Raw genomic sequence first — 23592 nt, forward strand, 5'->3', positions numbered from 1 at the left:
CTTCACTTCTCAAGGAAATTTGAGTGACGATGCTTTCACTGCAAATCCAACATGAGAGGACGTTTCATTTCATCAGGATTCAGAGAAAGTGAAAAGCACTGATGGCCTCAAAATGTTCTTCAGAATGATTTCTATCTACAAGAGGGTGATGCCTGTCATGTCAATGTGTGTGTGTGCAGGGGCGGGGGGCTGTGCTAGAAAGTCAATCATCTAACAGGAAACCATGCTCTGATGTCTCCAACACGTCCCGTATAGAAAATATACATAATCACTCCTTACCCTGCAAACTCTGTTTTTCCGGAATGATGGCGAAGACAGGAGATGAGTTCCCAATAAAAAGAATGGTGAACCCCCCCCCCCCCCCCCCCCAGCTTCAAGCGTGTGTACTACATATGTACTTCCCAGAAAGGATGACAGCCAGGAACAATGCTATGCAACCAAGCTGGCGTATCCTTAAGAGTCGTCAGCGTACAGCTTGTTTACTATCCATTGTCTGGGGAAACCAAATGAGTCAAGCATGGTAGTGCATGAGTGCTGCTGGCACTGGGGAGCCGAGGTTCATCTCCACCACTTGTGTCTGTCCACAGCCAAACATCCACTGGCCTGAGAAAGCATTTGGCAACAGAGAAAGAAATGTCCGTGCTGGTGTGGGCGTGGCGTGGTGTTACATAACAATGGCTGCGTGTTGAGATGCTGCTGTACAAGCTGCACACTGACTACTCTAGGATGGCCCAGGTCTTGAGGAGATAGAATTGATGAAATTAAGCAACACGGTGGTGGTGATGATGATGGTGATGGTGATGTGATGCACGTGCTCCTAGTGTCCAGTCACCTCTATGACATCATCATCAGAGCTATCACCCCCGTTCTCCGTGCTGCGGTGCCTGTCCGCCTGGGTCAGCGCTGCCCCCAGCAGGCTGGAAGCGGGGTTGCTGAAATGGGATAGGTAGCTGGACGTACTGGAAGAGGAATTCGGCGCGGGGAAGCCCGCTGAGGCGGAGAGAAGCGGGGCGGGGAACATCCTGGGCTCAGGCAGCAAAGACTGGCTGTAGTTGAGAGGGAAGCCAGACGACAGTAAACCTGCGACGTTGGGGTTCATCAGGTACGGCGGCAGCGAGGACGTGGTCGGGGCCGGCGACGCCGACGACACGGGGATGGCAGCGGAGGGCGAGGAGAGGATGCTGGACAGCGCGGATGAGGAGGGTGGAGGGAGCTGTCCATTGCCGGCGGCGGAAGGGAAGACGGTCTGGAGGTCAGAGAGGGTCTGTCCCGGCGCCTGAAGGAACGAAGATCCACCGCTTCCGCCCATCAGAAGAGGGTGAGTCATGCGTCCCAGCAGCGAAGAAGAGTTCAGACCCACGGGTGGGAAAGCCAGCCCGCCGGAGTTCAGGGAAAATCCGGGGAATTGCGATGCAGCCGAAGTCCGTTTGGGTCCCGCCTGCGCGCCACCTTGGCCGTCGGCGTGCTTGCGTTTGCCGCACTGCGTCTCTAAAGGCGAGCTCAGGAGGTCGTCGTCGGGTGGCGCGCGGAGCTCCGGGATGCGACCGCCTCCATCCGACGACGCGGAGGAGATGTCGTTTCCCGCGGCGGCACTTGCGGATGCGGCGTAGCGGCTGAGCTCGCGGAGAATCTCTGAGCTCAAGGGAGAGGAGGACCGCTGCTCCCCGTTGGGCGAGTGCTGCTGCTCCACAGGGGACACGCAGCCATTACTCAGCAGATGCTGGCCGTCTGTGGAGGCCATGCACACAGTACAGAAATGTCAGCTATGCTACCTTCCATTCACTAATAGACTTATTAGGCACAACATGACAAAAAAAAACTTTCTTGCAGTAATAAATAAAATCCACCCATCCATCTTCTTATGGGGGCAACAACCTAAGCAGGGAGTCCAGAATTTTGGGCGAGAGGTGTGGACTGGTGGCCAGCCAATGGTAGGGCACATATAAATAAACAACCAATCACACACATATTCATACCTATGGACAATTTGGAGTCACCAATTAAGCTAACATGCATGTTTTTGGAATGTGCGGGGGAAAGTGGAGTACCCGGAGAAAAGCCACACACTGGCAACACAGACCAAGATCTGACACGGTCATACAGGGAACAGAGCACCTGAATGAGGTGGTCTGGTACCCCATACTCCTGGAGTATCCCCCACAGCATCACAACACACCACAAAACACTGGTTGGACAAACTCCCAAAGAGTCTGGAGTTGGTCCACAGTTCCGCGACCAGGACCAAAACCACACTGCTGTATTTGCATTGTACTTTTTTTTAAAAAGACCCACTCCCACGCATCGTCTGGTCTCGTGAGACGGCAGTGACTGGGATGGATGAAGCTGCTAACAAACGCATTTCGGTCTCCACATTTTGAAGACCGTGTGGCCAAGACATCTGCTGTAATTTAACATGCATGCGTACCTCTTGGAACAGCGGAGACCCCCGCGGTCGGCCGACTGATCTTTCCAGATCTTATTGCAAAAATCCTTCCGTCGTTGGTCCTTATGTAGGTACCTGTGGAAGAAAACACTCCATGATGAACTCGGTACACTCCAGTAGTGAACTTCTTGCAACGTTTACCTTTGGAACCTCGTATTACGTGGATGCTCTCCCCGGCGCTGATTCGGGCTTGGACATCTGTTGCGCTGTTGGCTCCAGGGATGACAATGTCTGGAGATTTGCAGAACGGAAGCATGAAGAAATATTGATTCATCGCAGATAGAAAGAAGTTTGTATCTATAATAACCAACCAACCGAGGGTCAAACAGGACGTGTGTACGATACTAGCGTTAGCTCCTGTTAGCTACTTATTAACGCGTTGTCTTTGACAGCCAAATTACATTCGTGCCAGTACCAGTTGTGGTGACGATCCTCTGCACGTACACGCCGGCCTTCTGCAGGAAATTGACGGGTAAGCTGCCTGTGGAGCTGGGTCCGGCCACGCCCATGACCACCTGGCGAGGCATCATGGGGATCGGCGTGGACTGGATGGGCCTGACGCTTGCCACCGGCTTGTCGTCGGGGCGGACCATAGGACGCCTGGAGACAGCAAAGGTATGATAGCGTACAAAAGGTCCTCCGTCTACGCACAAGTCTTCTTCCTACGACGACGACGTTTTAGTGTAAGGTGGAACTTCAGGAACAATGCAAAGGAGCAACAATGCGCTCAAAGATGGCTGCCACTCCGTCCCACCACCCGCATGAAGAAGAAAAGGCAACACCACCATGCAGACATGTCTGTTGGATATGACTTGTCATGGGAAGTGGTGCTCCGCCCACTGGTTAATACTAGGGACCCGTCTTCTTGGTGAAAGACCCCCCCAGTCACGTGATGAAAAGGTGCATGTACAACTCACCAGACACGTTGGTTGAATGCTGCTATGTTAGCCAGCGTGTGGTTGCTGCTTGGATAGTAAGGGGCGTACGAGGGCCGCGAGTAGGGCACGGAGGCTCGCTTCTCATCTTCGTAGCTCTTTTTGGCTGCTCTCTTCTCCGCTTTGGTCAGCTTGGTCTCCTTCCGGTCCACCAAGAGAGACTCGTGGTGGAAAGGTTGCTGTTGGAAGAGACCAACAAGCAACAAGCGTCTCATTGAAAGCAGAGAGTGATGAGGTATTCATTTAGCTAAGCCACAAACAGGATGCTAATGGGAAGCCGGTTCACGATTTCATTTGTCTACTTGAATAATGATGTGGAGGGCATGGGAAAGTTGGAAGGAAGATAGCTCTCTTTGGGCTACTTGCTGATGTATTAGCAGGCAGAAGTCTTTCATTGCAAGTGTAAAATAAATACGTGCAAGTCCAAGTGAGAATGTGAACTTCTTCATCGTTCTGTCTGCATCATGGCAAGAAATGACTACAAATGATGATTATCTTCTGGATGACGAGATTTATTTCTTTATACAATACATGAGTAATACAAATATGAGAATGAAAGCGTGTTACCTTTGTGATGAGGTGTGGATAAAGCTGACAGGCTCCATATATGACACCCTCAAAGTCTTCCACGGCGTTCAGGTCTATCTTGTACGCTTCAGGTTCATCCTCCACAAAGTGCAACAGTGACTCCACTTCCTTACGAGTGAAGTTCAGTGCCGGGTTGAGGTCGTCCACAACACGGTCTGCAACCACGCCAGCGCCACTTTAACCAACTGATTCCATCTAGCCCGTCAAAGCCATCTTGCCTCGCTATCTTACCAGACATGCCCTGTTTGGAGACCTGTCGGTCGTAAATCTTCTTCTCCAGGCTGAAGTCGCAAACCAGGCGGTAAATGTAGCACGGCTTTTTCTGACCGTAGCGGTACACCCTGCACACCGCCTGGGCGTCGTGACACGGGTTCCAGGAGGCATCAAACACCACAACGCGGTTGGCTCCGATCAGATTCACGCCCAGGCAGCCCGCCCTGGGAGGAGGAGGACAACAGTAAGTAGGCTCACGCAGGTACAAGCTTAGGTGCTCCTCAGTGTGAAGGACATTAAATTAAATGAAAACACACACAGACACACACCTGGTAGAGAGCAGGAAGAGCCATGATTTGTTGTTCTCTGGGTCATTGAACTGATTGATTAGTCGCTCTCTTTCTGATGCAGATGTACTCCCATCCAGTCCTACAAACAGATACATTTAGCTCATCAATAAAAATGAACAAATCAGCATTCTTTGGGTATACATAATCATCTACTACATATATTTACTTCCAATAACAAACAAACAACAATAAGACCCATTTTGTTTCTCTTTCCCCCTAAATAAGGTGAGAAATGTTAATGTGCAGCATTAGACAGCAGTCATCTGCTGGTTTTCCCCACATGGATACCAATAAACAAGTGGATGCAGTCACAGTTAGTCAACTGCTCACTGACAGTTTTTTCCAACATTCCAACGTGACTGCTGTGAAGAAAACTCTTGACCTTCTGCAAGGTCGGAGAGACGGAGCCCTTGGAACTTACGGTAGTAATTGAGGTTGCGAACCCAGTTGGGGTTGTGAGAGTCAGCCGAGGCGACGTCTGATGGAACGGGTCTCTTTGATAAGAAGTCTTCAATGACTGTCAGGGTGGATAAGCTTTGGCTGCCAACGCAAAGAGAATTATTCAGACAAGTGAATGAGTGCAAGTGTTTTATACATTACCATTGATAGCAACTATGCACTAAAAGCTGGAATATGAGCGAGGGAACACCTTCCCGAATACGAACACCTTCATTAAGTGGGTGAAGTCATTCATCAAGGCATCTATGAGAGCGGAGGCACTATTTGAGGAAACATGTCAAGGCAAGGGCATTCAAGTTGTGTTATTGAGACACTATCTCCCACCCTGCACCCCTTCCAAAAAGATTTAGCCACAACAACAACAAGAAACTCCACGCCATGTCTGCACCGCGTGAGAGTGAAACCATTCTTGGCTTAATTAGAGTGGAAATGGTTTGGATCCTGCACCACCCTGTCCCACTAGCTGGTTTTCTTACCTGAAGACCAACATCTTGTCTCCTCTTCTGACGCTCTCATCGATCAAATGAAAGAGCAGCACCATCTTGGCAGAGTTTTGCAGAACTCCTACCCGGTAGTTTGACATGATTTCCTTTGCCTATGACCAACAAAAAGACAAAATGATGGGATGAAGATTTATAAATGATTACCGTGGAAGTGGCTATGAATGGCGATGAAGGTAACGTCCTACCCATTCATACGTGATGACTTGATTGCTTCGATCCTGGGAGGGGTTGAGCAGGGGTGGAATGTTGTTGGCTTTGCTGTTGCCCGAGTCCGACCCTTTGCCTTTGAGGCCTGCACAGCGAGTGCTACTGGTGATATCGTCCAGATCCAAGTCGGGCTCGTTGCTCTGATTCTCTTTCTGCAAAGCCTCGTAAAGCACATCCGGGTGATTCCAGATCTAGGCACAGATGAGGGGAAAAGGCAAGGGGGGCGTCAAGAGACATCCAATTCACGGGACGAGACGATACACAAGATTGGATCCACAGGAACAAGACCAGATGGGATTGTAACCTAAGACCAAGGTAGGTTGGACTACAGGGTTTAACATGAGTTTTTAAGGCATTTATGTATGATTCCAATCATGCCTGGCACACTGCCACTGCCCTGTGACATTTATTATCATTCACAGTCTGATTGGGCAGCTGGCCAGACATAAATAATCTGCCGACACTCACAGGAAGCAAGCAACGGCATAGAAAAAAAGACAAAGAAACAGTCTTACCTTGCAGCAGACACAGAAGGCCTTGAGAGGGTTGAGACCAAGCCAGCCATTATTCCCTGCTTCTCTGAAACGATTCATAAACTCGGTGTACAGCGCTTTCTGTATCGGGGAGAGCCGCACCAAGATCACATGCTCCGTCTTGATGGGAAGCTGATCTTGCAGAACGTCATGGCCGCGTCTACAAAGTAGAAATAAAAGTGTGAGTGGCCGCCGTTCTCTCCCCTGCTAAGCGTAAGATTCTCCCATCCAACCCACCTCTGGACAAACCCTTCCAGGAGACTGTGCAGCACGTGGCTACGGTAGCGCATCAGGCGGACGTCTTGGGGCGTGCTGTCCATACACTGCCCGTTAAGAATGGGCCGCTCAAACATGTTGCTGAACTCCTGGCGCGTGCCTAAGAAGTCCGGTCTGACAAAGTCCACCATGCACCAGTATTCAATTAGGTTGTTCTGTAAGGGGTAACCCGTCAGTACCACGCGGCGCCGCGAACGGATATTCTTCAGAGCCTGTGAGGTGCTGGCGTGGTAGTTCTTAATGCGGTGGCCCTCGTCGCAGATCACCACGTCTGGACCAGGTCGTACGATGGACTTTTCGATACCTAAAAGCAAAGTATTTATTCTCACTTTGTTATCTTCAATTCCATCCATCCGTCCATCAATTTTCTATGGTATTTATCCCCACTAGGGTCGCGGGGTATGCTGGAGCCTATCCCAGCTGTATTTAGGCGAGAGGCGGGGTACACTCTGGACTGGTCACCACCCAATCGCCGGGTAGGTATGAATGTGAGTGTGAATGGTTGTTTGTCTATATGTGCCCTGTGAATGGCTGGTGTACCCCGCCTCCCACCTCTCTAGAAAATGAAGTACTGAATGAATGTATTGGTACTACTCCAAAACACACATCAACATGGAATTGTGTAACAGCAACCCCGACCAACACCACAGTGAAATATGTACACTTAATCCATATGATCGGGGTGGCTGATTGGAGCATCCCTAGTATGAAATATTCTTAGAATGTAGTGAGAACTTCCTCTTGCCTTTCATCAGTTCTTGTTGTCTGTCCTCCTCATCCAGGTCGATGATGACAGGCCCCACGGGCTTCTTTGATTTTCTCTTCTTCCCCGCAACAAAACTCTTCTTCATGGAAAGGAGCCGGTACATCTCGTACCCCATCAGCAGCACGCCTCCATCTCGGCTCCAGTCGTCCACCACCTTGGCCCGGGCCAGCGTGGTCCTGCAGGACACACCAACCAGGGTGATCAACAGCGCAAAGATCAGATTCGCTCACAGATGGTGCGGCGTGTTCCGTACTTGTGCTCGTCGTTCAGTATCTGAACTTTGAATGTACGTCCGGCCAGCAAAGCTGGGTCGGTGTCGGGGGACAGTGCCTCCTGCGGTGGGAGCCACAGGTTAAACTCCGCCAGCCAGTTCTGTAGCGTATTGACCTAGTGTGAAGGATAACGTGAACAAAAGCAGTCAGGGAGCTTCCAACAGCATCAGTGTCTCACAAGAGTGGAAAAAGTACATGTGTATTAGCAGGAACCTCTGTGGAGATAAATGGCATGGGCTGAGGAACGGGAGCGCTCCGATGATGTGTTCAAAGCAGTCAGACATCACAGAACACTTATATATCATACAAGGTTGTAATCAAGGAAAGTATGATTGCTTTTGTGTAGTGTTCAGCGTTTGTAACAGTTCATTCATTTGTTGGCAGTACATGCTACAGCTATTGATGGAAGACCTTAGGTCAGGGGTCTCAAACTCAATTTACTTGGGGGCCACTGGAGCTAGGGTCGGGGCGAGACTGGGCCGCATCAGGTTTTCCAAAAAAAATTAACAAAGCATTATTAGAGTCCTGTAGACATGACAAAGCACGACTATAGTCACATTTATACTCTCTTTATTTACAACATACTGCGCAACTGCAGGGTCTTGAGACACTAACTCGCAAACTAGAGAGCTACCGACCTTAACGGTAGCCTTCAAGTTATTTCCTTTAAACTTAATTAGCCAAAAACTTACCACTTCCACACGGATAGGGAGGGTAACTATTAACAGTTATTTAACCTTTAACATGAACATTAATCAAACGTAATATTTTTTTCTGGGTACATGATACCATACAGCATCCATATCAAACTTGCGCGGGCCGCACTAACATTAAACTTTCATATCAAGGCGGGGGCCTCAAACTAGTGTCCTGCGGGCCACATTTGGCCTGCGGGCCGCGTGTTTGAGACCCCTGCCTTAGGTGATTGGGGTTACGACTAGATATCAGCCCTTAAATGAGACTCTTATGATCTACTTTTCTTATCATCATCTTTGTCCAAAAAAAGTCTACCCAGTGGGTCCAAATGGATCCATCAGCGGAGGAATCATTTGTTCCAGGACTGTATATGATACAGGGCATCTATTGTGATACGACTCCCTTGCTCCCTCACCTGAAGATGATGTGCACACGGACAAAAGAGATTGAGGTGACTCACGGGAACAATGGCCAGGACGGTGTGAGCCTCGGTGTTCCTCAGCAGGATGTCAATGAAGGAAATGATCTGCAGCGTCTTGCCGAGCCCCATGCTGTGAGCGAGGATGCAACCGAAGCCGCTGCTGCTCTTGTAGCGCTCCAAGGACTCGATCAAGTTGTCATAGAGAAACCTGATCCCGCCCACCTTGAGAAAAGATTTGGCACAGGGGCCGTGTGGGAAATTTGTCGGGTGGCGGGAAGAAGACGAGAGGCGGAAATACCTGGTGTGGTTTGACAGCCCTGGCCAGCTGTGGAGCCAGAAAAATGTCCTTCTCCTCGGCAGGGTGGTTGATATTAACCAGCACGCGGCCCTGGGCGTCGGGCAAGTTGAGAGCGTCGTTGATGTGCGCTCCGCTGCTCTCCTCTGTGCCGCCGGCGCCACCTTCATCCTCATCCCCCGACTCGCTGCTTATCTGCAGGGCATCCTCGTCCCCAGAACTCAGCTCGATGATATCTGTGCCATCAGAAAGACTCTTATCAGCGTGTGCTGCACAACCGTACTTCCATGCACGCTGGCTGGAGAGCATTCCCCAGTTTATTGCTGGTCTACTTGGATTAATGAATACTTTACAAATGCCGTATTTAGACGAGTATAAAATGCCTAATGACTTTATCGTTCTCACTTTGTATAGTTTTACCAACAAACTACCAATATCATCATCGCAATCGTAAAGTTCACCATCGCGAAGTTGAGTAATCTGACTACAACAAAAAAAGATATTTCCAGTCAAAATTGACAGAAGAAATACATTTAGCTTGGGAGATTAAGTCAGATAAAAAATATTGGATTTTCCAACTTACAATATATTTGAAAATGTTAAAGAAACAATATATAAATATCAAAACTAACATTAAAAACTCAAAATTAAAGATAAAATTAGGGACGTCCAATAATTATCAGTATTGGCTTTTTTCCTGATCATGAAAACTGATATTTAAAAATAAAAAATACATATGTGTTCATTCCACAACAGGAGATATGTCATATTACACATATCGGTATCGGAAATTGAAAGTTGGACATTATTGGCTTTCTGAAAAAATCCAATATCCAACGTCCCTAGAAAAATACAATGTAACTATATTTCAAAGGTCTTAAAAAAATAACACAGTTTAAATATTTAAATAATTAACAAATACATACGTATAATTTTTTTAAATAATACTACTAATAATAGTGCCTATTGAGGTGGATTGAGTGGAATGATTGGGGCAAGGCGTCTACTTTAAAGCACATTGAAAGAACTGCTATCCGCGTTACCATCTCGAATAGCAGCGAGTACGGGCAGTTGGGAATCTGTGTTTTCGTCTTCATCCCCGCTGCTGTCCAGGCAGATCACGTCCTGCTTGCCGAGGAGGGCGGGGACCAAATGGGAGACCTCTCCTAACAGTGAGGAAGCATCCACTGGTGGAGAGATGAGAATGGGGAAATTTAGGTCCAGGCCCTGCAGAAGAGTCCACAAAGTTATGGGATGAGGGGCATATAAACATGAACCTAGTTGGGCTTCTGGTAAAGTAGGCGCCAGCATCGGAAAGTCTTTTCTTTGCTGCTCCAGACGTTTGCGCCGCTCCATCTCCTCCTGTTGGGCAGCCTTGGTTCCTGCCTCCAGCTGGTCATCGTTCAGCAGCTTCCTGTGAGCACAAAGCCCAGGCTGATGGCAAACAACAGTGTAGGGAAGGTTCTAAACTAGCTATGCCCCGTCGGGCTGATAGGAGGGAAATATGACATCATACTGAGAAATCATTAAAAATAGCTCCGATAACTGATGATGAAAAAAATGCAGTGTCAGTGCATTCAGTGGAATTTACAACCAAAACAATGACACACCCACCTGATATTTTTTCTCATGTGTGCAGGCTTTGCAGGCTTGGAAGGTTTGGAGTGTTTTGACGGCTTGGGGGATTTGGTCAATTTGGAAGTTTTGTGTTTCTTTGACTTGCTTGGAGTTGGCTTGCTCTGGCCGGACTTGCCAGGGCTGGCCGGAGGCTGAGACCGAGAGGCCGGCCTGGAGGGGGCCCTGGAGGACGGCTGGGATGCAGGGCCCGACGAGGGCTCAGAGCGAGGCTCCCCGGAGGTAGATGAAGCGGAGTCCCGGCTTTCTTGAGCTTTTTCTTGCCAGCTCTGAGCACTGTCTGAGATAGGAGACACCATTTTGTTTCATCAAACATCATCACAGTGCCTGAGAGAAACAGCATTGTGGCCAGGGCTTTTCAAAGTGTGGGGCACAGCATCTTGAGAAAATGAACAAACATCTTTGTCAAACCTGCTAAGCTAACCTTGGCTAAGTTTATGGGCAAAATGAATCGTCTTTTAGTTTCTAGCCACACTCTGAAGAAACACTCCCTGCTTCCATCCATGCGATTGAAATTCTCTTACCATCATCCTCATCATCTCCACAGTGTTCGTCCTCGTCCTCCTCCTCCTCCTCCTCCAAATGGCCATTGTCCTCCTCCTCATCACTTTCCTCGTCACTGTTAAGGCTGGGATCCAGGTCACTCTCTGAAAAGGCCTCTTCAGACATGGCGTCTTACGGGGCTCTTACAGTATTACCTACACACCTTCATCGAGGGTCCTAAAAACAAACAAGTCAACAGCTCAAAAGGAGTGAGTCATCTGCAAGTGTCATGTAATTGTTCAGTTCAAAAGTTTGGTTATTTCTAACCAATTTGGGGCCACTCGGGCATCAATTACCCTTACCGAGAGGGCCCTAGCTGTCTGTCAATCAAAGCTGGGACAGGTTTGATGGATATAAGCAATAGTGAATTAGTGTTGCCCTTATCTGGATTCCTGAGCTGCATCCAGGAACCCCCACCCTAGCTGTTTGTGGAACGTTCCCGTACAGGAAGTCCCCTTCTAGTCAACATCAAAAACCTGGTACTACTCCCGACATGCTGGTGTTTTTCCCTGTACGTACAGTATGATCGTATAGTGGGTAAAAAGAAAATGATAAAACCGAAACGATGACCTCATAAATCACTCAAGTCTATACATGCACACTCGAGTACTAGTTGTCAGTTATTCCAACAATGACAACTAAGAACATCAGTGAATAAATGCATTGCTGAGGAGTGCATGAAACGTTTTCATTTGACGCCAGCATTTGAATAGACCATGCATAATAAAAAAATCCCCAGTATCTGCAAGATATAATGGCAGTTACTGAAAAACATTCATTCTATATGCTTGTAACGTCTACCTACAGTACTATTGTTTCTCTGTCACAGGCATCAGATCAAATGTGCTAGCTAGTTATAAAACAACAAGCCTAACGGCATACACTTCCCTCTTTAAACAGTCAAATAATCTACCTCCGAGTGTGACAGAAAAGCATCGTTCCTTCACCAAAATGTTTCTTTGTTCCTTAAGGCAGAAAGATAAGAATCATCGCGCGTATCACTGTAACGCTCGAGCAGCTAACGTTAGTCGAAAATGACATCTATGCTAACATTCCCTGCTAGCCAGGCGCCTCAAGTATCAGTCGAATAAACATTTTAGCAACATACCGTATGCGCGTATGCGATGCCCTGTTTAAAAACGTCGATGCTCAAGCACGCAGCAGTCCAAAAGTGAATGTTTAAGGTGACTGAGATAGTAACACCGATAAACGTTTGTTAGTTCCAATTTTTTTCCAGTGTTACAGTAAATACCTTCCTCTGTGTTGCATACAAACAAGTGTTCCGTGAGTGAGAATCCCACCAAATAATACAACTATTATGACAATTATTATTATTAAATTGCAATATATCAAATATATATTCCGCCTAAACAGTGATAGTGTGCCTATTATGTCGTTTTCGTATTTTCGTCTTTTCTACTCGTGTGTGAGTAGAAATTATTATTGTGTGAAACCACACGTCTCGGTCTGATGACGTAAATTGTATGCGTCCTATTCTTGTCCTTTGTGTTTATCTTCAGCTCATCTCAATTGCGTCGTGAACGGATAATGTGTGTAAGATTGCTATTTCTACTTAGTGTGCGGACATGGACAAGGAAACATCCTAAATGTTAGTCGGCTGTGTGCAAAAGCAAAAATGAACAAAGGGTGGCTGGAGCTAGAGAGCGACCCAGGTAAGATATTTCGACATTTTCTTCTATAATCATGTGCACACATTATAAACAATCCTATACCGAGAACAGTTAGTTGACTACAGCTGTCAGTCTAAGACGTATTTATGACGTGCTTATGCTCCGAGTCCATCATTTTGTCTCATTTTGCCTTCGTTCTTTGACGTTTGCTGTCATATCTATAAAAAACGCAGACAACGGTTTTTAAAAAATAAAATAAAAATAATGATGAATACGATTGATTTTAGGTTAACACACGTAATACAATCCATTATTTTTTGTTTACAGGATTGTTCACTTTGCTAGTTGAAGATTTTGGTGAGTAGATGTACTTTGTACTGCATAAGAATACACAAAATAAGTGTCTACTTTCAATGCCAAGATACAACATTGTGTCTTGCAGGAATCAAAGGTGTGCAAGTGGAGGAAATATACGACCTTCAAAGCAAGTGTCAAAGGTACTGATGAATATGTCTAATGAGCACACATTTCTGTGTCAACAAAAATAAATAACCACCGTTTTATCTACCTCTGCATGCGCTTTAAAATGTCATTTGTGCTACTATTTGTGCTGTTATTGTGAAACATTGTTAGTCGTCCCATACAGTAATCCCTTGCAGTATCTTGGTTCAAATATTGCTCTTTTGCTATGTTGCCTTTTTCCTCAATATTATTTAATAAATTATTACTGTTTTGTGGTTGAATAAGGCCTGTTATTGGTAAAAAAAATACACATTTAAGTTTTAGTTGCGTCTTACATGGAATTATTATGTCTACTATATTTGCTAATACCAGTGTAACTCAATTTAAAGCCACAAAAACAACAAGGAACTGGTATCTGTTCTGTTATCTTATTTATCGCTTATATATCTTAATTTCTCTGATTATATCCATGGTATTGGGTAATACAAACATAAATGTCACTATAGGGGTGTTATTTCATGTTTTGAGGTCTCTAACAATATTAAAAAAAACACATTTGGAAGATCAGAAACAGGTTTTCTTTGACATAAGTATGAAAATATTCCATTTACTAATCCTGACTGCTACCAAATTGAAATGTACTTAGCACGTTGGGGTCTGGAACCAACAAAAGGCCATAAGCAAGTTGTTGTTTCCAATGCCATACTCGTCAGTGCTAACAGCGATGGCTTACAACATTGGTTCTGTTGCTGCTATTTTGTGTAGTATACTTGTTAATACGCCACCATGTTGTCAAGGAGCACTATGCTTTCCTGTCCACTTTCTCAAGCATTCCGAATCATTATTTCAGTAGAAAAATGTTGTATAGGAGTTTTCACATGTGGGAAATTATGATATAGCATTATTATTATTTGTATTCTATTATATGACAGTCTCCTCTTGAATGTTCTTGATTGTGTTTGCCAGTCCAGTCTATGGCTTCATCTTCCTGTTCAAGTGGATTGAGGAGCGTCGATCCAGGAGGAAAGTGAACACTTTAGTGGATGAGACCTCTGTCATCGATGAGGAGATAGTTAACGATATGTTTTTTGCACATCAGGTAAAGCGTCAAAAAGCACCACATGGCATGTCATTAGGCAGGATCATCCTGTAGTGATGTCATCGTCTGCATGTTCTCTTTGTTTGGTCTTCTAGCTGATACCAAATTCGTGCGCGACCCATGCCCTGCTGAGCGTGCTTCTCAACTGCAGTGGCGTGGAGCTGGGCACCACCCTCAGTCGCATGAAAGCTTTCACTAAAGGCTTCAGTCCAGAGGTAACATTTGCGGGATATTAAGTTCTTTCATGGCTTTGTCTTTGAAAAGTCAAATCCAAGGCCTTAGCACTGTTCTCCAATATTAAATATGAACATATTGTTGCTCGACATCGGATCAGCATCCCTAATACCAGCCTGAATTTGACTGCATATGGGATGAGAAAGGAAGCCAGTGCTATTGCACATCATTAGCAGATAAGGATAGCGAGTGTTTGACGGAGGCGAGCAAAAGCGCGTGGGTGTTGTGTTGTTCTCTCAACGATGGAGCATAGAAGTGACGGAAATGCTGGCTTTCTCTCACATTGTATGCTCATAAACAGGCTGGAGTGTCATTAAAATGTCACTTTTGCATACAGAGGAGCTTGAACTTGTAAATGTGCTTTTTTTCCAGAGTAAAGGTTATGCAATCGGAAATGCCCCGGAGCTGGCCAGGGCACATAACAGCCACGCCAGGTAGGTTACCGCCACCTTTTCTCGTTTCCTTCCCTCTTTACTTCCTTTTCTGGTGAGCTTCCTTCTCTGCTTCCATGGAGACCGGAGCCTCGGCACCTTCCTGAGAAACAGAATGGGATCAGCGCAGTGCGAACCATGGAGGCCTTCCACTTTGTCAGCTATGTGCCCATCAAAGATCGTCTCTTTGAGCTGGATGGCCTTAAGGCTTACCCTATCGACCATGGTGAGATTGGAGGTGTCTGTGCATGAACATGCTCTCCACCTGCTAACATTTTGACAATTTGATGAACCGCGATAAGGCCCGTGGGGAGAAGAAGAGGAATGGACGGATAAAGCTCGACGGGTCATCATGGAGAGGATTGGCTTGGCCACTGCTGGGTGAGTGTGGAAGCGGTCATTCCGCATATCTCCTCCTCGGCTCCTCCCTCATCATTGGGGTCCTCTTGTTCTTAGCGAGCCGTATCACGACATCCGCTTCAACTTGATGGCAGTGGTGCCGGACCGCAGGATCAAGTACGAGTCCAAACTGGAGGTGTTAAAGAAGAACAGACAGACTATTCTGGAGGGTCTGCAGAAGGTCAGATGATGATTGCATTGTGTGTTGATCTGTGCAGGTACGGCTCCAAAGTGAGAATAAAAACGATATTTTAGACGGAAACGTCAGGCTTCCTTCGGACAATACTACAGTCCTCCCCCGTTGATGGCGGTTAATTGGTTCCAGACTCGACTGCCATATTAATAAACTGAATGTTTTTGTAGTTGGAGCATAAAGAATGTGTTTATGGCTTTCCTATTGCATTATTATAAACCATTATTAGATCCCTATGGTCACCTTTTGGCCAGAATGTGTGCTTAACTGCACATTAGCATCCGTAGTCAGAATCTCCAGAGTCAATTTTATCTAAAGACTATGGAGGAATGTGGCACAACCAAGAAACTACTCTGGGAATATCGTTGGAAATTCTAGTTTGGAACTAGTCAAACATTTTCTGATTACGATATCTCAATCTAAAGTACTTTCTCTTCAAGGAAGTAATTCCATGTTTTAACTTTGCAGATGATCCGACTCACCCAGCCCGAGCATGTCCATGACAAGAAGCAGCAGGATTCTTCCACGCCTGAAGGCAACGCCAATTCGGTCAAGAAAGAGGCGGATGCGGAGCCTGCAGCATCCCAAGGGGCTGGCCCGGCTTCCTCTGGTGCTTATTCCTCTATGCTTGGAAACGGTTCTAGACCAGTTCTTTATATATCAGCTTCCTATGGTGCTTATTCCTCTATGCTTGGAAACGGTTCTAGACCAGTTCTTTATATATCAGCTTCCTATGGTGCTTATTCCTCTATGCTTGGAAACGGTTCTAGACCAGTTCTTTATATATCAGCTTCTTATGCTTGGAAACTGTACCAGACTAATTCTCTATATTCCACCTGCTGGTTTTACAGTAGATGCAGGGGATGAGTCCGGAGCTCCACTTAAAGATGCCACTCCAGGAAACGCCAAGGTCACTGGAAAAGCACCCGGAGCAGCATCACAGCACGGCGCCAACCCCGTCGTTCAACGCCTGCCCGCCTTCCTCGACAACCACAACTACGCCAAGTCCCCAATGCAGGTGAGGGGGCCACGGCTCTCCAGCTGTCCAGAGTCGCTAATTAACCTAGCATGTTTTTGGAATGTGGGAGGAAACCGGAGTACCCGGAGAAAACCCACGCATGCACGGGGAGAACATGCAAACTCCACACAGAGATGACCGAGGGTGGAATTGAACTCGGGTCTCCCAGCTAACCACTTGACCGCCGTGCCGCCCGGTGGGATTGTTGATTAAAAAAAAAAAAAAAAAAGACACTGAAAGGAGGCTATAACATAAACACAACAAATAAATACTATACTAAAGTCAAGATGTACTTCATTCAAAGCATTGAATCATCTTTCTCTAAAACAAAGTCGATTTCACAGTGGGCCATCAAAAAAGAAAGACAATACGAGTGGCTTTTGCAGGCCATGAAAAAGCTTTGAAAGCCAACAGGGGTTTGATAAAGATTGTTTGACAGGAAGAGGAGGATCTGGCTGCCGGTGTTGGTCGTTCCCGAGCGCCAGGGCCTCCACAACCGGCCTTTTCTGATGATGAAGATGACTATGAAGATGAGGAGGAGGACGTCGGTGGAACTGCAGGCACATCGAGCAGGTTAGTTCCACAACGGGTCGTCGTCCTCCGCTTTGTTGACATCATTCCCACATGTCGTTTTGTTTTTTCCCCGTTGGAGGTTCCGACGGAAAGCGAGTCTACGATCACGAGCGGGGAGGATTGTGACTGGAATGGAAAGCCAGATAGCCCTCAGTGTCCTGGCTGAGAAACTCAAAAAGGAGGCGCAAAGAAAAGACGCCCTGAACACGCCGCTCTCTGTGCGCACGGAGGGCCGAGGCGGAGGCATCTGCATCACGTCGGCTTCGCAGCCTTCTCCCACACCTAGCAACGAGAGCACCGACACGGCGTCCGAGATCGGCAGCGCCTTCAACTCGCCGCTACGCTCACCCGCACGCTCGCAGGCCGCCACGCGTCCGTCCAGTCCTGTAGCATCCCATCTGTCGCGTGTTCTATTCGGAGAAGACGAGCTGCTCAGGCTAGACTCCCGACATAATCGAGCTGTACGAGAGCTGGGCCCGTCTGTCACTGTGGCGCTGCTGCACCTGCAGGAGGACGGGGTCATCTACGCCCTTCCGCCATCTTGTGAGTATCAGTCAGCATCTTATGATGAGTAGTTGGTGTACAGCTTGTGGAGATAGATGATGACATCGTTGCTAGCTTGACTAGCTTGCGCTCCTCCGCCGCCCTTCCTTCCTCCCTTCCTTCTGCTTGGGGATGCCCTGCAGGCATACCTGGCCGCTCCATCACCTTCAGCTTCCTTCTTGTCATCTTAGAGATGTGTTTGTGCTCCTCATCGTGTTGGAAAAACTCATTCCCAACATTCCCATCACGCCTTCAACGAACTGCAGCTCCCCCGTCCTGGCAGCACTCGTGCCGCCTCAAGGCTGCGACGTTACCACCGCCGTGCTTGACCGTGGGTGTCGCACACGTGGTGTCGCACACTGGAATATTCCATTATTGTCTTAGTGCCTAGCACGGCGTGCTAGTGGTTAGTGCGCAGACCTCACAGCTAGAAGACCAGGGTTCAATTCCACCCTCGGCCATCTCTGTGTGGAGTTTGCATGTTCTCCCCGTGCATGTGTGGGTTTTCTCCGGGTACTCCGGTTTCCTCCCACATTCCAAAAACATGCTAGGTTAATTAGCGACTCCAAATTGTCCATAGGTATGAATGTGAGTGTGAATGGTTGTTTGTCTATATGTGCCCTGTGATTGGCTCCAGCGCGACCCTCGTGAGGAAAAGCGGTAGAAAATGAATGAATGAATGTCTTAGTGCCCTGCCATTGGTTGGTGACCAGTACCCCACCTCTCGCTCCAGGGCAGCTGAGCTTACCGCTGCCCCCTAGTGAAGATAAGCGGCATAGACGATGCATGGATGGATGGATGGATGATATCATCATGTGTCGGATGAATATGAATAACAAACATCAAGTTGTCAATGAAAGAATTCTACAAGGTTGAAGTTTCCAAGACACGAAGCTCGTACGTCCTCAGTGCTGTTACTTCCTTTTCTTTGGAGACTTCATCCAAACAAGCAAGGCAGTTCTTGGCTGCATATGTCAAGCCTGTCATTTCATCCATGTTTCATACTCTTTGGGTCGGGGCGCCCACCCTTCATGAAAGAGATGTTGCTAATCTCGTATCATCTACATTGTGGCATCCGTTAGATGACTGCTGTAGAAACATGCTCAGCCTGGGCCGTGACAGCTGTCACTCAGCCGCGGTGTCTTCCAAGTGTGATACTTTTCCCAACATTTCCACCTCCCATTTCCCTCAAAGTCCGCTTCTTTGTCCTCGTCGTCTTCCCTCCAGCCGTGACTGAAACTGACGGCGGCTGCGCTAACGATGCGTCTTTAAACATGGATGCTACGTTGATGAGCAGATGCAGACTTTTAGTCGGGCGCATTTTCACAGATGAGGCCCCAGCTGCGGTGGATGGAATGTCCTGAGGATACAATGATCTGGATGATTGACAGTATTGACAACCTATTTTTACACCATCAACTTGTTTTGCCAGCGACCTACCAGTATGTCACTTCAACTGTACTGCTGCACAAGCTGTACACGGACTACTCTAAAGTATATCCAAGCTTCATTTCTTCTAGTATTGAAAATATGTCCAAGTCATAGTGATGTGATTTTATGTCATGTTTTGCATGTGAAGTGGATTTGGCTGCAGATCCCGGTGCCAAGCCGCCCCGCACTCCAGAGAAGATAAAAGACACGGAGCAGGCGGCCGTGGTTGCAGGGGAGAAGGACAAAGGAGCATCTGCGGAGGTGAGCAAAGAAGAAGAAGAAGAGGAGAGCAAAGATGGGGAGGAAGCGAAACCCGGCAAGGAGAAGCTCAACGCGGTGCAGCCTGCAGCCGACAGCAAGCCCTTAGGGGATAAGTACTCGCCCAAAGTAAGCCAACTTCTATTTCTGCCCGTATGCTCAGCCCCTGACATCCTCTTCTGTCTTCTGCAGGAGCTGCTCGCACTGCTCAAGTGTGTGGAGGCTGACATCGCCAATTATGAGGTGTACCTAAAGGAGGAGGTAGAAAAGAGGAAGAAATACAAAGTGGGTTGAATATACTCCAACCTCAGCTTCTTTTTCATATCGGGTCTTCATAACAATCTTCTGTGTTCCTTTGTGGTGCAGATTGACGATCAGCGAAGGACCCACAACTACGATGAGTTCATCTGCACCTTCATATCGATGCTGGCCCAGGAAGGTAGGCTATACGCTGCTATCTACTCTTCCTAGATGGTTCCTCCTCAGGTTCCTCTGTGTTTGCTGAGCAGGGCTGTCGCCGGGCACCAACGCTACTTAAAAAAAAAAACAAAAAACTACTGGACAAAATTTTCATTTAACCGAGTCGTGCTTTGAAAGTTTTACTGTCCATCAAATTGACACTAAAACAGGGGTCTCAAACTTGCGGCCCGCGGGCCAAATGCAGCCCGCAGGATGCTAGTTTGAGGCCCCCCGCCTAGTTTGATATGGATGCTTATGGTTTCATGAACCCAGAAATGACACAGCGTACACAATTGACGCGATTCTGCCCTGCCTATATGCAAGCGAACGAGCCCGTCTGTTTTGCTTTTTCTCTCATCATCCATGACTGAGATCAAAACAATGAAAAAGTGTTTTTTTTTTTTAAAACCTGATGACCCTAGCTCCAGTGGCCCCCAAGTAAATTGACTTTGAGATCCCTGCACTAAACGATTTTATTGTCAACTTTATTTTTCAGACCAAATCCAATAATAATAAAAATTTAATAATAATGGTATAAATAATAAAAAATAATATATTTCCTAAAGTTGCAGAATTGGCCTGTGTGTGTATTTTCTCCCCCAGCAATTTTTGTAACGTCTGTCAAACATTTGCAGCATTTCTTGAAATTTCTTTAGCTGTGACTCTCTGTGAGTGCACGCTATTTAGCACTGTTTTGACTTTGCCCACCAAGCGTCTCGGTGAGTGGTGGTTATCGGAAGTAGGGCCCTACATCTCCATGGCTAGTTTTTGTTGCTGTCACTTTAGAAGATGTAACTTCTAACACCTTGGTGTTGACACGAATTTGGCTTGTATGTCACCTTGCATTGCCCCACGACAAGATTGCACTCTTTTGCTGTGCGCATGGTAGCGGTCCCTTCTCCCCCACAGAGAGGTCTCACTCTCTTCTCTGTAGTTCTATGAAGAATACTAATGCTGAACCCTCTTCCTGCCTGTTTGGGGGTGAGAAACGAGGAAAACAGACGTGCATTAACGCGGCAATACATGATCATCCAGTTAATTTATCATGTGACTATTTTTTTTATTTATTATGGCAAGAATGATAAATCTTGCCATGTTTTAATGTTAGATCAGCTCTCCTTATTGCGCTAAGCACATCTTTTTCTTGCGTATATATTCACACCTGCAGGGATGCTGGCCAGCCTGGTGGAGCAGAACATTTCGGTGCGTCGTCGGCAAGGAGTGAGCATCGGCCGCCTGCACAAGCAGAGGAAGCCGGATCGCAGGAAACGCTCCCGACCGTATAAAGCCAAGCGTCAGTGATATTGCAAACAATCTCAGAATGTGTTGTGCCTGCGAGGACCAAGCAGTCGCCTCTTTTGTGAAAGCGGTCACGTGCAAACCACTTCCTTGGGGCCCTCCTGCCCTTCACAACGCTGAACCCATTGCGTGGTGAGGTCTTTTATCATCTGGGTATACGTGTACAGGTGTACCTTTTTAGTCCCATTATGTACTGCTATTTACACTTTGTACACATGGAAGCATCCTCCCTGAACTGGTTTTTAGTGCTGTTGGAAGCTTGTCTGCACTCTTCCGTCTGTGTAGTCAGATAAATTTACCCCAATTATGTCAAACAACTACCAACTGCTAACCAAAAGTTGAGACTACACCGTTTATTTTTAAAAATGACATTCCTAAAGGAGCTTTTTAAACTAAAGACAAACATCATGGTCAACACTCTAGTCTTATTTTGTATATAATAAACAATCTCAGAATGGAGTGACCATTAGCTAGCATGTACGTATGTGTGTCTTGTACATATTTATATGTTACTCAGCTCAGCAGGAAGTCGCTGAGCTCTCTTGTTACCGCTATCGTGCTTGCCGTTTCATACTACAATAAAGTCGACTGAAACAACGTATCTTAGCTTTTCATAAATGCCTGGCACACTCAACATCTATGTGTTGGTCTCATTAGGGGCTGGAGCGTGATTTTACAGGGGTGTCCAAAGTGCGGCCTCGGGGACAACATTGTTGAGGTCAAATACAACACAATTGATACTAATAACACGATTGATGCCAATAATGACTAAAGAGAAACTGCTATGGTAACGCTACATATTGGAGCTGTCTTTGTTTTGGAAGCTAGCTGTAGCCTTCCTATGTTTCTATGTGAAATGAATGTACCCAGGAAGGAAGTTACACTAAAATACTACAAGTATGACATGTTATCATCAATGTACCTTTTACTACATACTCACAGCATGGATAGAAAATCTTGTAGGAGTTTTTTGGAGCTCTTTGAATAGGTGTGTCACAGGACGTGCATTCATTAGCTGCCTCTTTTCACCTGTTTTCATATTTTTACACCACACAGAAGGACTGTGGATGGTTCCAAAGAAAGTGCAGTTTTCCTTGAATAGCCTTTTTGGTTATTTATTTAACCTTTAAATGAAATGTATGAACCCCCCCCCCAGCACATGCCATGATAATAAGTCATTACGTGGGAGTGAATTGAAAGCATGTTAACATTCCTCCCACCGACTCCCTTGTGTACTGAATTATTGTAAATAAGAATGTTGTCACGCTTAGATGACGTCACGTAGGCCACATTTGAATGAATCAGGACTGTGGATGGTTCCAAAGAAAGTGCACACTTCCTTGAATACCCTTTTTGGTTATTTATTTAACCTTTAAATGAAATGTATGAACCCCCCAGCACGTGCCATGATAATAAGTCATTACGTGGGAGTGAGTTGAAAACATGTTAACATACCTCCCACCGACTCCTCTGCGTACTGAATTATTGTAAATGAGAATGTTGTCACGCTTAGATGACGTCACGTAGGGAACATTTGCATGAATGAATAAATAAATGGTGCGTAAGGGGGAGTCCCGGTGGACTCCGCTCGTGTGCCACAGAGGGATCAAGAGTTATTTGCGTGCGGCCTAAAATAAGCCAGCGGCGTGAACGCGCACGTACGAGGCACTCACGTTCCCACCCATTGCGTCAGCGCGGCCCCGCGTCCTCTTCCGCCACCGCGCCTGCTCGGTGCGGGATGCTGAAATTGTAGGCGATGATGGCGGAAGGGGAGCAGCGCTGACTTTTCTACGAGTTCTTCCCGCGGCCGAAGAACCGTCTACGACATCGTTTCTCTCCCCCCTCCCCGAAACCTTTTCCCGACACGATGGGGAACGAGGCGAGCATGGAAGGGGAGGGACAGGCGGGACAAGGCGGCCCCTGCGCCGTCCCTGCAGCGGGAGCTCCGGCTTCCATTTCAGCACCGCCGGACGCTGGACAGCTCATCAAGCCGAGCAACGGAGCGCCTGCCGGAGGAAGTGGCGCCGGAGTCGGCCGGGGGATTAACAGGTAGCCGCTCTCGCGACGACGTACCGGCCGGAAACGAGGCACGGCGGACGGGGTGGCGTGCGTGGACCGTCAATGTAGCACCCGAGTCCACTGCGTGGACATGAATGGGTGCTTAATTATTTATTTCAATATCCTTGTCAACACCGTCCTCCGCCCATCTTGACACCAAATTCTTCTTAACGTCAACATCTTCTTGCTAGTCATTGCTAACGTTTGCGAATCGATACGACGTCAATTCACGGGGGGGATTTTCTCCGCCCCTTTTCCACGATGCTGTCCTCGCCTTGACTAAACTAGCATGAATGGACGAGCTGCTTCGGGTGCTTCGTTCTCCTAACGCACATTGGCGTCATTCAGCACAACATGTCCAAGTCATTC

General features: G+C 47.1%; 3 protein-coding genes across 5 annotated transcripts in view; 2 read left to right on the forward strand and 1 right to left on the reverse strand.

Annotated features, from left to right (window-relative positions):
* Positions 1 to 360: 360 nt before the first annotated feature.
* Positions 361 to 11307, reverse strand: rad54l2 (RAD54 like 2). The gene is made up of 21 exons (XM_058065457.2): positions 11117 to 11307; positions 10572 to 10872; positions 10235 to 10371; positions 10001 to 10144; positions 8961 to 9193; positions 8702 to 8884; positions 7527 to 7660; positions 7253 to 7449; positions 6469 to 6811; positions 6214 to 6391; positions 5677 to 5889; positions 5465 to 5583; positions 4951 to 5069; positions 4509 to 4608; positions 4198 to 4403; positions 3946 to 4121; positions 3361 to 3557; positions 2859 to 3043; positions 2585 to 2674; positions 2426 to 2518; positions 361 to 1728 (listed from the first exon to the last, which is right to left on the reverse strand). Exons 1-21 carry the CDS (start codon positions 11259 to 11261, stop codon positions 818 to 820), a joined length of 4404 nt encoding a protein of 1467 aa, XP_057921440.2. The 5' UTR covers positions 11262 to 11307; the 3' UTR covers positions 361 to 817.
* A 1308-nt stretch (positions 11308 to 12615) lies between these two features.
* bap1 (BRCA1 associated deubiquitinase 1) lies at positions 12616 to 21766 on the forward strand. Its single transcript, XM_058065471.2, has 17 exons — positions 12616 to 12808; positions 13094 to 13123; positions 13209 to 13263; positions 14195 to 14327; positions 14423 to 14542; positions 14934 to 14995; positions 15076 to 15218; positions 15295 to 15373; positions 15449 to 15572; positions 16053 to 16194; positions 16436 to 16602; positions 17042 to 17175; positions 17255 to 17718; positions 19298 to 19536; positions 19600 to 19692; positions 19774 to 19846; positions 21035 to 21766. Exons 1-17 carry the CDS (start codon positions 12772 to 12774, stop codon positions 21166 to 21168), a joined length of 2229 nt encoding a protein of 742 aa, XP_057921454.2. The 5' UTR covers positions 12616 to 12771; the 3' UTR covers positions 21169 to 21766.
* Positions 21767 to 22875: 1109 nt separating this feature from the next.
* bsnb (bassoon (presynaptic cytomatrix protein) b) overlaps positions 22876 to 23592 on the forward strand; it is a 53484-nt gene continuing 52767 nt past the window's right edge. For all 3 annotated transcript variants that reach the window (XM_058065449.2, XM_058065450.2, XM_058065451.2), the window contains exon 1: positions 22876 to 23214. In XM_058065449.2, the coding sequence (XP_057921432.2) occupies positions 23033 to 23214 (182 nt within the window). In that variant the 5' untranslated portion in view covers positions 22876 to 23032. The remainder of the gene's footprint in view (positions 23215 to 23592) is intronic.

The sequence above is a fragment of the Doryrhamphus excisus genome, linkage group LG11, assembly GCF_037039965.1.
Source record: "Doryrhamphus excisus strain RoL-2023G ecotype Guam linkage group LG11, RoL_Dexc_Guam_v1.1, whole genome shotgun sequence".
NCBI lineage: Eukaryota > Metazoa > Chordata > Actinopteri > Syngnathiformes > Syngnathidae > Doryrhamphus > Doryrhamphus excisus.